The following is a 15,239-nucleotide window of genomic DNA, read 5'->3' on the forward strand; positions in this document are numbered from 1 at the left end:
GAGACACGGGTGATTACAACTTCACCCACTGGTTCAGAGTAAACTGCCACCACCGCGGTTACCATGGGACCGTGGAGCCCACTAACTGACTGACTAGTCCTGCGAATAAAACGGTTAAACACACGGTATTCTGTCTAGCCAACAACAAACAGTAGCGTATCTTCAGAGACCCGGGATCAGTTCTGTGTGTGCTGATAAGCAGGGTAGCGGACAGTGAATGACTTGGAGAAAGTCGTTTATTCACGCAATATAATATATACAGACAATTATTAAAATCACAATTATTAAAACAGTAATAGCCAGTATAAAAAAATAAAAGAAGGGAGAAAAATACTTAGTTCCTGGAAAGATGTCCTTTTTGTGGGAAAATCAGAGTTCTGGGTTTCAATCTGAGTTCAGAGTTCAGACCAGGTGGATGCCAGCATATCCTCAAGCTGGCACCTGATGAGTTCAAGATGTTTCAGTGTGGAGGACACTGAGTTTGGCTCCTCTGCCATTCTTATGCCCCTGATTCAGTAGGAGGGAGTGAGGGCGGGCCCACACCCCCCCCTTAGAACATGAGATGAGTCCTCCCCTTGTCCTGGGGGCCAGAAATCATGCCTTAACCATATATGGGCTCTATCTCACAGAACCGTACAGGTCAGGGCAGATTTATTAATATTTTCAGGTCTGCCTCGATGTACCCAGCAGCCTGATACCAAACATGAGGGGTGGGACCCTTGTGGTATCAGCAGGGCACTTCCGAACTGCCTAACTGGCAGTCTTTCCCTCAGGATGGTCTGAAATTCCTTCAGAACCAGCGCCAGATAGGGTCAAGCCTGCTCTGTTAGTTTGGAGGGTCTGCCAGCCTGGCAACACAGAAAATATGATACATATAGCAGTTTATGGAATATGAGAGACCCCTGGGATTTATACCAGGTCATTCCCAGGCAAAGGCTCTTTGAAGTTGGCAGCAGCAAGCCACATGTCGGCTCCCTGCTGGGAAAAGGAGTCGGAGTGTCTGAGTTTCCTCACTCTAGATTGGTTCTGTCATGGTGCTTGTCACCTTATACCTGATGGATGGGCCATCAGCACAGCTTGAAGCCAGGGACTCTCTGGGCCCAGGCTCATTAGCATATCAAAAGAGCCATCCAGCCTGTAGGATGGTGCTCTCTCTCTGCTAAGAAAAGGACTTCAGCTGCCCCTACACACTCAACCCAGATTGTATCGATTTGAAGCGCAATCGATGCAGGGAATCGAGTGCGATCGCTTTTTCTTCATGGGCGGTTCCAGGACGCGTCTGCGGCCCCGCAACCGTCCGTGACAGACTCCTTTGTCCAAATAAGCATAACAGGGTGGGCAGTAAGACGCATACCTATAAAAATGGTGCATGATAAAAATAGCCCTGGAAACTGCTGGTAGTAGAATACTGGTAAAATTACAAATATTCTACTACTTAAAAGGGAACCTAAACTGAGAAGTATGGGGATTTTTCATCTTAATATAATACCAGTTGCCTGACTCTCCTGCTGATCCTGTGTCTAATACTTTTAACCACAGCCCCTCAACAAGCATGCAGATCAGGTGCTTTGACTGAAGTCAGAATGGATTAGCTGCATGCTTGTTTCAGGTGTCTGATTCAGTCACTACTTTGGTCAATGAGATTAGCAGGACTGCCAAGCAACTGGTATGGTTTAAAAGGAAACATCCATACCCCTCTCAGTTAAGGATCCCTTTAACTCCTAGTACCTAACCTTAATCAAACCCTCCTGGTGCCAATCCTTTGATGTAGGTTTACTTTAACTGCTCTGCGACCGCCTGCTCAGCGACTAACTGCTCTGCGACCGCCTAACACCGACGGGTGGTCACAGTGTGGCTCCCCCAGGACCGCCTAACGCCGACTGTTATCAAGTCCTGGGGGCTGAGATTAGCAGGGAACGCGCACATGCTCGATCATTCCCTGCCGAATCAGCCTGCCAGCTGCGACCAGATCCCACCAATAGAAAGATCTGTTGGTGGGCAGAAAAGGAAGTAGAATTAATTTAGCTGCTAAGTTGAATGGCCGAGTAATAAACTGCTAAAGCTGCAGAGTGCTGAATTGTTAAAAAAAAAAAAAATGCCTGTCACTAGGGGGTGGTATAAGCCTGTGGTGCTCAAGAGGTCAAAATCATACAGCTTTTTTGAGCTGGAGAATACTGGAGATCCAGCAGACCAGGACTGGATACTGACCACTATTCGGTAGCAAGCCTTACCTAGGCCACTGTGAGTCACGGTGAGAACTGCTGAAAGGATGACAAAATGCTTTGGATACATAGCAGGTATGAGTACTCTTTTGTCCTCTCATTATCTGGCGGAGCCGCACGTATTTTGATTGAGCCACACCTCGCTGACATTTTAAAAACCCTGAAGTGGAATTTCTTCTGTGCTCTGAAGCTGACAGACATCATAGCAACAGACCTGTGGTGCCCGGGGCGTGTCCAGGACGAGCTCCGGCAGCTCTTGAAGCAGCGTATTGAAAGAATCCTCCAGGTCCTCTGCGCTGAGCACCGTCCCGCACAGATCATGCAGCAGCTTGGATGTCATCTCCCGGTGGCTAGCCTTTCCTTCCAGCGCCAGGGAGACTGCCAGCACCGGTAGACCGCTCTTCATCTCTCCCAGGTTTAAATCCTTCAGCATCTCCTAAAAAAAAAAAAAACCAACCAAATGTCAGTGTGCTAAAAAGAAAAACAAAATCCTGTGAAATAATGAAAAATGTAAGTTCTTAAAGTGGATCAAAGATGAAAAACTATAATAAGTCACACACACACACACCTTAAACCGTGTATGATTATTTCTTCCTGTAATACAATGAGAGCAGCCATGTTGTGCTGGTCTTCATTACACACAGTCAAGCTCATCTGTATCTCCAGCTCTCAGCCTGTGAAAACTTCACTTCCCTCTCCTCCTCCCCTCTGCTTCTGAAATCTCTGGCTAGTAACACCTCCTCCTGCCCAGACTGAGCTTCCATAAGCCCTTGCTACTCAGAGTGCCAAGGCACTGGAGAAGCTGTGGGCAAGGTTTGTTTAGTTTATAGGGAATTAACCACTTCAGGATTATGCGTACGCTTAACTACGCCCCTGAATCCTGAAGTGGTTTCCATGGAAACGAGCGGCCGTTCCATGTCAGTTCACGGAGGGTGTCTCCGTGAACACCCTGCGAGCCGCCGATCGCAGCTCGCAGGGTAAATGTAAACACGCGGGGAAGATCTTCCCCGGTGTTTACATATATACGGCGCTGCGCAGCAGCAGCGCCGTAGAGGAGATCGGCGATCCCCGACCTCTGATTGGCCGGGGATCGCCGGCATCTGATAGGCTAAAGCCTATCCTATCCGGCGCAGGACGGCTTTCCGTTATGCGCCGCACACAGGGGACGGGAGAGGGAGGGAGGGAAGGAGGCAGAGGGAGGACTAGTGCTGCGGAGGGGGGCCTTGAGGAGCCCCCGCTAGGCACAGCAGCGCGGCGGCGATCAGACCCCCCCCAGCAGGACATCCCCCTAGTGAGGAAAAAAGGGGGGAGGTCTGATCGCCCTGCCTGATTTCTGATCTGTGCTGCGGGCTGAAGAGCCCCCGCAGCACAGATCAGCCAAACCACCCGGTATCCGGAAGTGGTTAAGAGTATTAAAGCAAAAACAAAAATTGTATTTGGCTTGAGGAATGCCCTATGAACTGTATGAAAGGAACACAATTATGCAATGAGTAAAAGCTTATCTCGGATCCACTTTAAAGCAGGTGATCTGGGGTTTAAAGAGAATCTGTATTGTTAAAATCGCACAAAAGTAAACATACCAGTGCGTTAGGGGACATCTCCTATTACCCTCTGTCACAATTTCGCCGCTCCTCGCCGCATTAAAAGTGGTTAAAAACAGTTTTAAAAAGTTTGTTTATAAACAAACAAAATGGCCACCAAAACAGGAAGTAGGTTGATGTACAGTATGTCCACACATAGAAAATACATCCATACACAAGCAGGCTGTATACACCCTTCCTTTTGAATCTCAAGAAATCATTGTGTGTTTCTTTCCCCCTGCAGTTCTCATGCACTGAAGTTTCAGGCTGCTCTTTTCTTCCTGCAAACAGCTTTGCCCTTGTCTGTAATTCTTCAGTATGTGAAAGCCCAGCCAGCTCAGAGGACAATTTATCCAGCTTGTAAAAGATAAGAGAGAGAAGAGAGAAGCTGCTCTAATCCTAAATAATACACAGGCAGTGTGCAGAGAGGGGCCAGGAAGGGGGAGTTCATAGCAGAAGCACAACACTGAAGAACTTGGCAGCCTTCCAAACACAGGCCGACAAGTCTGACAGGGGAAAGATACATTGATTTATTACAGAGACTGTGATAGCAGAAAGTGCTGCAGTAAGCTAGAACACATTAGAAAAGCTTTTGGAACTTGTAGGATGATAAAAAACAGGATGCAATTTTTGTTACGGAGTCTCTTTAAAGCTTTTTTTTTTTGTAGTTTTATAAGAATTTTTATTCAGATTACAGACTAACCAGCAAGCTCATGGTGAACCAGAACTCAATGGAGTGTGTAAGGGGCTACAATGGACCAAAAAGCCCTCTTACTAAAATGCAACGGAAAACAAAAGTTTGCTTTCTTATAAACAGAAACTATTTGTGATAATTCAGGTCGGAGTGAGCTCCAAGAGGTCTCCCACAAAGCATCACTGCTAAAATATGCAAATCAACCATTGTTCTTAGAAGCTAAACACACCTCCAGATCCATGCACTGATTAGGATCACCAATTCGAAACAGTCTGTATGCATGTTGATTATGGCTCTGTACAAATAACAAGCTGACACATCATTGCATTCCAGAGAATCTGGAGGTGTGTTTAGCTTCTAAGGACGACAATGGTTAATTTGCATATTTCAGCAGTGATGCATTGTAGTAGACATCTCGGAGCTCACTCCAACCTGAATTATCGCAAATACTTGTTTTGAGGAAAACACAAATGTTTGTAATCTGAATAAACAAGTGTTGGTTTTTTTTCTTGTTTTTTTTTTAATAGCTTTTGCCAATCACAATGTTTCAAATCAAGAAGAATAACATTGAACAATCTGTTTACATCACCACAGTTGTAGAAAATCATCAGCTGTTATAGAACTAAACTACAGTAAGCACAGACTTCTCGCTCTGCATTTTTACCATAAAGAAAAAAAAAAAAACTTTAGGTAACATACTAGGTCTCCATAATCCTAAAGTTAAGTACAATAAGCCACAACAAACCCAGTGGTCTGGGTTTAAATTTCATCCCCGACTTACAAACGACCGCAAACGGACCAAAAATGTAAAATTTGAGTCTGTGGGAACAAGTCAAAACATATTTTTCAAAAAGACCTTGTAGATTAGCAACATTTTAAAATCTATTTTTCTCAAAGAAAGAGGGGGACAAAGGTGACAAAAGGGGATACTGCAGGCACTGGGGGCATAGAGGAAGCACAGTGTTTTGACAAAGAGAAACCATTACCAAGAATTGAACTTCATCCCAATCAGTAGCTGATACCCCCTTTTACATGAGAAATCTATTCCTTTTCACAAACGGATCATCCTGGGGCTCTGTATGGCTGTGGTTGTGGTGAAACCCCTCCCACAGGAAACTGTGAAGACCATGGTCCTAGCAGTTTCTGGTCTGTGAGCCTCATTGCATTGTGGGAAATAGCTGTTTGCCAAAAAAAGCAAGCAGCAGCTACTTCCACTGACCTCACCTGCCAGCAGTAAAATTGTCACCATGTGATAAATGTCAGAATGTAAATCAGGGAGAGTAAAGCTTTTACAATGGGCAAACACTGACTATATCATTTATACATAATTATAGTAGAAACAAAGCACTTTTTTATATGATTTTCACTGGAGTTCCTCTTTAAAAACAGATTCAGGTTAAGAACAAACATACAGTCCCTATATTGTTCATGAACCGGGGACTACCTGTATACAGTCCCCCCCTATTTTTCCAAGGCACCACTGTAATGACGAACATTTGTTAATCATGGTAATGGAAACCGTGATAATAGCGAGTGCACAGCTTTCATAAATAAGAGCCATGTTTCACGCCAGCAATAAAGATAACGAAAAGGGGATACAAATATAAATACATTAATAGATGGCAGGACAAAAGTTGAGCATTTAATGAAGTCAATTCATCAGGTTCATTACACAAGTGTGGGTGGTTATCTGCAGCGACAGGGAGCCCACGTAGGCAGCTTAAATATTTGCTCTGTAATCATATCAGCTGACCGGGTGCAACATATAGAATTCTTCCCTGCAGCAGCTGTTTGCTTCCTGCATTGGGAGCTGGGTCAGGCCAGGCACAGTGAGAGAGGCAACAGCTGGCAGGAGTGCCAGGCCCAAATGTGTGCAGGGAACAGCTGGCAGGAGTGCCAGCCCCAAATGTGTGCAGGGAAAGTCGTGTGCTCAGGAATGCACGACTACACCCCACCGGGAATTGTTCACTGGCAGATAAGAGACCTTTCCTTCCTTCTCTGCCTGTAATATACCTCAGTGCACAAGGCACAGGGGAACTCTTTTTGTACTGCTCTGCCTTCCCTACAGGATATAAAATGTCATTATGACAAGCATCAAATTAACAGCTTACAAGAAATTGAACAAAGCCCAGCAGCAGTCCATTAAATACAGTCAATGTTTACAATGCCTATCCCAGAGGATAAGCTGCAGAAAAGGCAGAGGAGCGGAGAGAGGACTAAAAAACAGCAGAGGGAGAAACAGAGACAAGTGAAAGCAGTAGAAGTGAAAGCAGCAGGAAAGAGAGAGGAAAAAAAATATAAAAGTCCCATGCAAGGAAATCCCAGGCAGGCTAGCAGTGAGATGGAGAGGGGCAAAGAGTAAGAGAGAAAGAAAGCAAGGGGGAGAGGGAAAAGAGACAGACACACAAGATTTATATCTTCCTTTCCCCTCTTGGAGCCTTAGTGCATACAAGCCCCAGACAGGGAAATCCCAGGTAGGCCAGCAGTTAGATGGAGTGGAAAAATAACAGGGGGTGAACAGGCAAGAAGTGCCACTGACAGAGGGGGCATAAATTAACTCCAAAACGTAAAAATGTCAGACTTTAACCATTATACCTCTATCTCACCTCCAAAACTCGCACCTCCCTTTCATGTCCTGATTCCTACTTGCTTTGCCAATGCCTGTATCAGGGGACACTAGGCATAGGCAGTACAGGCCATTGCCTGGAGTACCATTGATCCTGGGGGCGCAATGTTGTTGGATTAAGCCACGCCCCCCTGGCCAAAGCCCCACCCCACGGGTGTTCTATTACTTGCTTCTGCTGCATCTGCTTAGCACAAGTTGCAGGCAGCTGCCACTGTGTCCTTCTGTGCCTTGTACATCCTTTTACCCCCCTTTGTGCCTCCTGCTGTCCCTTTTGTGTCTCCTTCTGTTCCCTTGTGCCTCCTTCAGTCCCTTGTGCCATATGTGACCCAGTTTGTCCTTTCTCCCTTTATGCCTCCTGTCTCCCTTTGTGCCTCCTTCAGTCCCCCTGTGCCACCTCTGCCTCCTTCTGTGCCCCTTTGTGCCTTCTTCTGTCTCCCTGTGCCATATTAGGTCCCTTGTGCCTTTCTTTGTCCCCCTGTGCTACCTCTGCCCCTGTTCCTCCTTCAGTCCCACTCTGCCTCCTTCTGTCCTAATGTGCCTTATTCTGTCTCCATGTGCCTCTTCAGTTCCCATGTGCTACCTCTGCCCCCTGCGCCTTCCTCTGTCCCCCTGTGCCCCTTTGTGCCTTCTATCTTCTGTGGCTCTGTCTGTCCCCCTCTGTCTCCCTGTGCTTCCTTACACCCCCCTCTGCCTTTTTCTGTCACCCTTTTGTGCCTCCTACTGTCTCCCTGTGCCTCCCTTAATATTTTTTTTCTGTCCCCCATTGTGCCTCCTTATTTCCTCCTGTGCCTTCTTTTGTCCCACTTTGTGCCTCAACCTGACCCACTTTGTGCCTCAACCTGACCCACTTTGTGTCTGCCCCCCTTTGTGTAATTTCTGGTGAAACACTGCCACATTATGATTATTTTCTGGTTAAAAATTGCCGCATTATGATTATTTTCTGGTGAAACGTTGCTGCATTATGATTATTTTCTAGTGGGGGGGGGCTCACGTTTTCTCGCCTGGAGTGACAAAACGGCCAGAAGCACCCCTGGCCTCTATGCATCTTGGTCATGCCAATAAAGCAATTTTTTTATTTGAGACAGAGCAAGAGAGTAACTAGGATGAGAAGAGGCAGGAGAAAAGGGGGAAAAAAAAAATGGGTAGGAGGAGAGATAAAATGAGAACACGGATTCAGGAATGTAATAGCACCCAGTATGGATAGCTTTTAAGTTTGAACAGAGTCCTAAAGTTACTGGTCTGCCATCTTTAGTAGCAGAAATGGAGGGGCATAAACCACGTGCAGCAGGTTACTAAATTTGGTTTCTCGCGTTCTTCGTTTCACAGTTAGGGCTGTTTTACACTACGCAGTTTTCTGTGTTTTGCAATAATTTCTAATCGCTTAGAAATTGCAAGACACAAGAGCTACATTAATAAACCAGGGTACATGCTTGAACTTGTGCGATCTGACTTTGCGTAACTGTAGTCACCGTCCATATTTTGAATGTTTGCGCTCTTGTTCCTAGAATCCAATGAAAATGCAATTGCAGACAAATAAAATTGTAAATAGCAATGTAATAACACTGCATTTGCAATTATGATTTGCGGTGTAAAAGAGCTCTTAAGCTGGCCATTAACTGTTAGACACGGCCAACAGATAGACCCTTCTCCCATCATTATCTGATCAGAGAGGGATATACCTACACGATTTCAGCATGAAATCTTTGAAAATCTGTGTGACTGCCAGGTCTACCCGCCTACCCAAACCAACCCCCCGCCCATCTCTCTCGTCTCCGGGCAGATGTGTGACAAGAGGACAGACACTAGGAACACCATGGCATACGTGACCACTAGAGGCCTCTCGTGTTTCAGTTGCATGACACAGGCGCCCAGGGACATGGAAGTGAAGAGAGAAGTAGCCAGTGGAGAGTAGACACTGGAATCGCGCTATGAGCACTTGATTAGAAGCTCCACTGCTTTGTTGATCTGCCGACTTTGAAAACCCTAGAGAAGGGCCAACATTGAAACCCACTAGAGACGGACAACCAATCTAATGAAAATTTTCCATCTGGGGTGATAGATGGAATTTTAATTCAATTTTAACCAAAAATCGGTTTGGAATTTGTTTGAGTTATCAATATCTAGCAAATTCCAATGATCAAATCAACCTGATATTAATAAAAACAATTCGACTAATGTATGGCCCGCTGTACACAGCAACTAGAATGATTCGGGAAAATTTGAAAACAATCTGAGCAGATGGTGAGCGGATCCTCTCCTCTCTGCTACAGAAACAGGACAGAGCAGCAGGCGGATTCCAGGAAGAAACCAGATATATAACGAACAAAAGCATATAACTGGCCAGGACTATAAAAATAACCAGGAGGAAAAAAAAACATGAGACTAGGGGGAATTGGGGATTGTCATCCTTTGAGAAGCCTCAAGGCTCCAGATCTACAGTATGTATGAAATGTATTTCAGGTTATGTTACAAACCAGGCCTGCTGTGTCTGCTTGTCAGTAGCGGTTGTTCCCATCTCATTGAGGGAGCTCTATTTATACTTTACATCTTTCCCTGACTAGCAATACCCTCTGCTCAACCCTCCCATCCCCATTGTGGTAATAGTCGAATATCACTTGTGCTACTTGCATTAATAACAGGTTATCGCCGGCTGCCTGTGAGGTCACTGCCTTCCTTGTCACACAGGTAGTACAACTAAACTGAAGCAGAGGTACTGGGAAACACCCTCCAAGGTTATATCACTGAGCTTCTTATTTACCAGCAGAGTAACCCCACCCCTCTCATGCTGCAGATCATTGACAGGGAACTCTGTGACAACTGCACTACTCTTTAGCCAATTCTAATAATTAAACAGTTTACTGGACGGATTCACTTTGCCAGTATATGTAATGATGCAGTGCAATTTTACGTCAGCCATGTGCAGGTCAGGAATCCCCAGTTACAATGCATGACTGATTTTGCACTACTTGGGAGATTAGGAGTACACACACACACACACACACACACACACACACAGAACAATGTGCTCCAGCATAGCTGTCTCTGCACTACAATGCTCTTCTGGCTTTCCCACTATGCCTCACCCCTCAAGCACAACACAGAATGGGGGAAGCACAAAGGATGAGGGAGCACAAACGAGAGCACAGGACCAAAGGAAGAAACGGGACATGGGGAGCACACAGGACGGGTGGTGCACAGGACGGGGCGTTTGGGGGAGGGGGGGGGACAGGAGGAAGCTGGGTTGGTAACAGTGGGCCTTGGGTGTTAAAATGTCCAAATCCAGCCCTTCACTCTGAATTATACAGATATCTGTGATCTGCAGTTCGGTCTAATCACTCACTACTCTTCTCTGCAGTTACTTCCTGCTCCTGTTTGTAAAGCAGGGAAAGGGGAGGGAGGGAAGGGGGCATACACTAGAAGGTCAGCACAGAACACCAATTGGGATGGATAGTGCAGACCTGATCTACAAGTCATGTAAAAGTACAGCCATCATACAAGGATGTAGAGATATTAAAGCTTATGCACAGTGTATAGGCGGCTTTAGAATGGAAACACTTGTAAACACACAGCCAGGAGACCCCTCATATCTGTTCATAGGAGCCACTTCTGTAATATATTATAACATTATTGCTATTCTTTAACACACATTTTGTTTTTTTCCTTTTTCTAAGGCCCCTTTCACACTGGCGCGTTGCGTTAGCCAATTTGGCAGCAGGCCAACGCTACTTCAATGAAAGTGTATGGGGCATTTCATACCTAGTGTGGTGCGATGCGTTGCGCCGGAAGTGCCCGATCCAACGCAAGAACAACATTGCATTATCGGGCAACTTGTGCGGCAAGCCGGAAGTCATGCAAGTCTATGGTGACACAGTTTTTCTCTTCCAATACACTTCCGCACTATTCAAATTTCGGCCTCAGGAAGTGAGCGCTAGAGAGCCTCACTTCCTGTTCCTGTCAGCCTAAAATGGAGATTACCGCGCATTGCCACAGTTATCTAAGGGCTTTTTTGGCATTGCGATGCTTTGCGATTAGCCTATCGCACCGCAAATGCAGGTTAAGAGTGTGAAATCAGCTGGAATTTGACATCAGCTAATCAAAAGGTTTTAACAAAAACCAGCTCTGCCATAGAGTGCTGCACATCATCAGGTGGGAATGAGTACCCAGAAATGGGCCTTACATTCTTCTGTTACTGCTGCACACTATACTCCCTCCTTTGCCAGGATTTCAGTTCACACCTCGCCACCTTTCACATCTATGTTGGTTTAGTTGCCTCAAACAGAACAACTAACAATTTTATGTTGAAGAAAAAAAAGCAAACAGTGAAGACTTGGCAGCCTAGAGCAACTGATCAGATGATATTTTCCACCATTAGCTGAAGAAAGCAAACATCAGTCAATGACCAACAATGTACTATTTGCTCTCATTTGTTCTGTGAATTGAAGATTCTAGTTAAACCTCTCACAGCTCTGAGCAAAGAACATACAGGAGTAAGCTTGGTTGGACAGAGCACAAAAGCTGCAATGGAGTAGAATTGCAAGGGGTATCCCTTTATTGCCACTCATGAGGTATCATAGTAGTTTAAAGGGAACCTAAAGCTAAAACAACATGCCCCTGGGGGTACATACCTCGGGAGGGGGAAACCTTTGGATCCTAAAAAGGCTTCCCTGGTCCCCCTACACAATCTCCTAGCAGTTGGACCCCCAAAAGTCTGCATGTTGTCGCTTGTTGGTGCCTCACCCATGCACACTAGATGCTCTGGTCAGATGAGACCAAAATGGAACTTTTTGGCCAAAATGCAAACTGCTATGTGTGGCAGAAAACTAACACTGCACATCACTCTGAACACACAATCCCCACTGTCAAATATGGTGGTGGCAGCATCATGCTCGGGGGGTGCATCTCTTTAGCAGGGACAGGGAAGCTGGTCAGAGTTGATGGGAAGATGGATGGAGCCAAATACAGGGCAAACTTGAAAGAAAACCTCTTGGAGACTGCAAAAGACACAAGACTGGGGCGGAGGTTCACCTTCCAGCAGGACAATGACCCTAAACATAAAGCCAGGGCAACAATGGAATCTTTTAAAACAAAACATATCTAGGTGTTAGAATGGCCCAGTCCAATTGCAGATCTAAATCCAATCGAGAATCTGTGGCAAGATCTGAAAACTGCTGTTCACAAACGCTGTCCATCTAATCTGACTGAGCTGGAGCTGTTTTGCAAAGAAGAATGGGCAAGGATTTCAGTCTCTAGATGTGCAAAGCTGGTGGAGACATATCCTAAAAGACTGGCAGCTGTAATTGCAGCAAAAGGTGGTTCTACAAAGTATTGACTCAGGGGGCCGAATAATTACGCACACCCACTTTGCAGTTATTGATTTGTAAAAAATGTTTGGAATTATGTATGATTTTCGATCCACTTCTCACATGTACACCACTTTGTATTGGTCTTTCATGTGGAATTCCAATAAAATTGATACATGTTTGTGGCAGTAATGTGACAAAATGTGGAAAACTTCAAGGGGGCCAAATACTTTTGCAACCCACTGTATATATGATAGAGAGAGATATACACTTATACATATATACATACACACACTCTCTCTCTCAGGGCTGGGAGACCCCGGTACTTCCAAGGAGGCCCTCGTAGATGCAGCCAGCGGGAAATGTGAATGGAGGCCCAGCGGTCGAAGCAGGGGACCAAGAAGACTAAGGGATGCAGAGCCTTCCCTTCTCTAATGCTGGGCATACACGGCTCGTTTTTGCGCCGGTATCGAGCCGGCGCGTCACCGCTCGGCCGCACGTGTGCGCAGATTGATTCCCGCTCGTCCCCAGGGGCGCTTCCTAATCAGCGCTTCGCTTTTTCTATTGTTCTGCCCGCCAGTATCGAGCACGGAATCGATCCGGCGGGCAATCGGACCTGTCGGAAATTAATCGAGCCATCAGCGGCTCGATTGATAATAAGTATCAAGCCATGTATGCCCAGCATTAGGGGAGTTTCTAACTTATTTTTTGCAGGGGGGGGGGGGGGGGGAGGCTAGGGTGTTCTTCACAGTTATCCTTTAAAAACTGTGCACGAGTAATTTTAATTTTTTTTCAAAACACTTTCCTTGGACAGTGTTCTCCCCAGGCTCTTTTAGCCGGGTGCTCCACCCGGTAAATTTTGATGAGCAACCGGCTGTCATCAGCTCACCTCCTCCTATGCTGCAAGCAGAGCTGCACACAAAAGCACTGGCCCTGCATTCCCTCATATCACCCCACCCGGTTATTTTTTCATGCTACCGAGCTACTATTTCATGGCACCCGGCTGTAAAAATATTATGGGGAGAACACTGTTGGAGTTCCTCTAAATTTCCATGATGCCCTTAAGTCTATAATTAGAAAAGGAAAAAATATAACTTACGGCTACTTCGGTTGTGTCGCCATGTTCGAAATACTCCTGCACGATTGGCGTGACAGACTTTTCAAATGCCTTTTCATCCAGGGGAAGCACGGTTGTCTCGTAAACACAGTTCGCCTATGAAAATTCACACAAAGGGAAAAAATGCGTGATCAGCAAATGTGCCGGGGCAAACAAAACACAACGATGTCCTCTCGCTCACACCGCTGAACGATTAAACATGAAATAATAGAGAGCTCAATCCCTTCAGCACTGGCACGAGGATCTGCAGAGCACAACAAAATGTGGAGGGGAAAAAAAAATAATAATAATAAAAAGCCACATTGACAATAGGGGTCAGGAGATGTGCCAGGAAAAACAGGCAGTATGCCCTGTAAATAAGCGATTTATCTCTGCCGGCATAGGCACCGGGGGAACCTCAGGTTAGCAAGTTTTAATCAGTTAATTATTGATTACATTAATTGTGCATTTCAAAGTTGTAATTAGTTCCATAACATCTTTCACAATCTTTCCTCTCTGCAATGAAGCATTCGAACAGAGAGAGCAGCTGGCAGCTACATTTGAAAATTAAAAGCCGTTTGCTGTGAAACTGGACGAGACCTGAGGAATATAAACTGCAGATGACTTCTGATTACAAAATCCTGCATCACACGCTACAGCATGTAGTCCTGGGTGTAGTCATGCGGAAAAAAATTGGTTTAAAGTACTTCTGTTGCCAAAAGTTCAGGAAGAAGCCACCCATTGTCAAGAGGAGTCCCCTCCCTTTGACCTTTCATGCCTTCCCATTGGTCCTGTGATGAATGGCTTCACTGACCAATAGGGAAGTTCAGAAGCTTAGATTTGTTTACTTTCAGTTCCCCTTCCATCTGCACCCATCTCTGAGATTTTAAAAACATGCGTTTTTGTTTTATCTGTGGATATTCTGATAATGCAGGTTTACCATTAAGTCTTAAATGACTCACAAGGTGACAGGATGAGATAGACATGTGTATGTACAGTGCCTAGCACACAAATAACTAGGCGGTGTTCCTTTTTTCTTTCTCTGCTTGAAAAATTAAAAATCAGGTATGTAAGTAGCAGTTCCTGTCCGGGTCGGACAGTTCATATATTTTAGCCCTGGCATACTTAAATTAATGCGTCATTGAGAAAATGCCATGAAACAGTAAAAGCTTAAAAAGTGGATTTAAATATAAAATAAAACTGTGGAATAACTTTAAAAAAGTCATTTTTAGAAGGGAGGAGGACAGATACAATTGTTAATCTCCGGTTTTTTTTTCGCCTCGGATGTCCTTTAAGTTTAGATTTTGTTTTTCAGGGTCTCTTTAAAAAAACATTAGAAAAAAAAAATATTCAAATTAGACAGAAGCTTAAAAAGAACCTGAACTTAAAATAAAAAGTAAAAATAACCATACACAGGTCATACTTACCTCCTGTGTAGTCTACTCAATCTCTTTCTCCTCTCCTGTGTCTCATTTGTCCACTGTGATCAATGGAATTCTCCGTCCTCCATTTTTAAAAATGGTCATTACCCCATAATAGCTTCCTGGTCAGCACACTGCTAATATATCACCCCACTTGAGTTCTAGGGAAACATGGACATTGCCTTGCACATTCAGTTGTAACTGAAAGCTGCTGATAGAACTGAAACATACCAGTTGCTGTCAGTTATATGACAAAGTGATCCCTTCCAGTTCTGACAAGATTTTAAGAAGAAAATGGTG

General features: G+C 45.0%; 1 protein-coding gene across 1 annotated transcript in view; it reads right to left on the bottom strand.

Annotated features, from left to right (window-relative positions):
• Positions 1-15,239, bottom strand: part of PDCD4 (programmed cell death 4) — an 81,975-nt gene that overhangs the window by 21,643 nt on the left and 45,093 nt on the right. The window contains exons 5-6 of the mRNA XM_068257925.1: positions 13,522-13,635; positions 2,437-2,658 (exon numbers count right to left, since the gene is read on the bottom strand). Of these exons, the coding sequence (XP_068114026.1) occupies positions 2,437-2,658; positions 13,522-13,635 (336 nt within the window). The remainder of the gene's footprint in view (positions 1-2,436; positions 2,659-13,521; positions 13,636-15,239) is intronic.

This window comes from Hyperolius riggenbachi, chromosome 10 (assembly GCF_040937935.1).
Source record: "Hyperolius riggenbachi isolate aHypRig1 chromosome 10, aHypRig1.pri, whole genome shotgun sequence".
In the NCBI taxonomy this organism is placed as follows: domain Eukaryota; kingdom Metazoa; phylum Chordata; class Amphibia; order Anura; family Hyperoliidae; genus Hyperolius; species Hyperolius riggenbachi.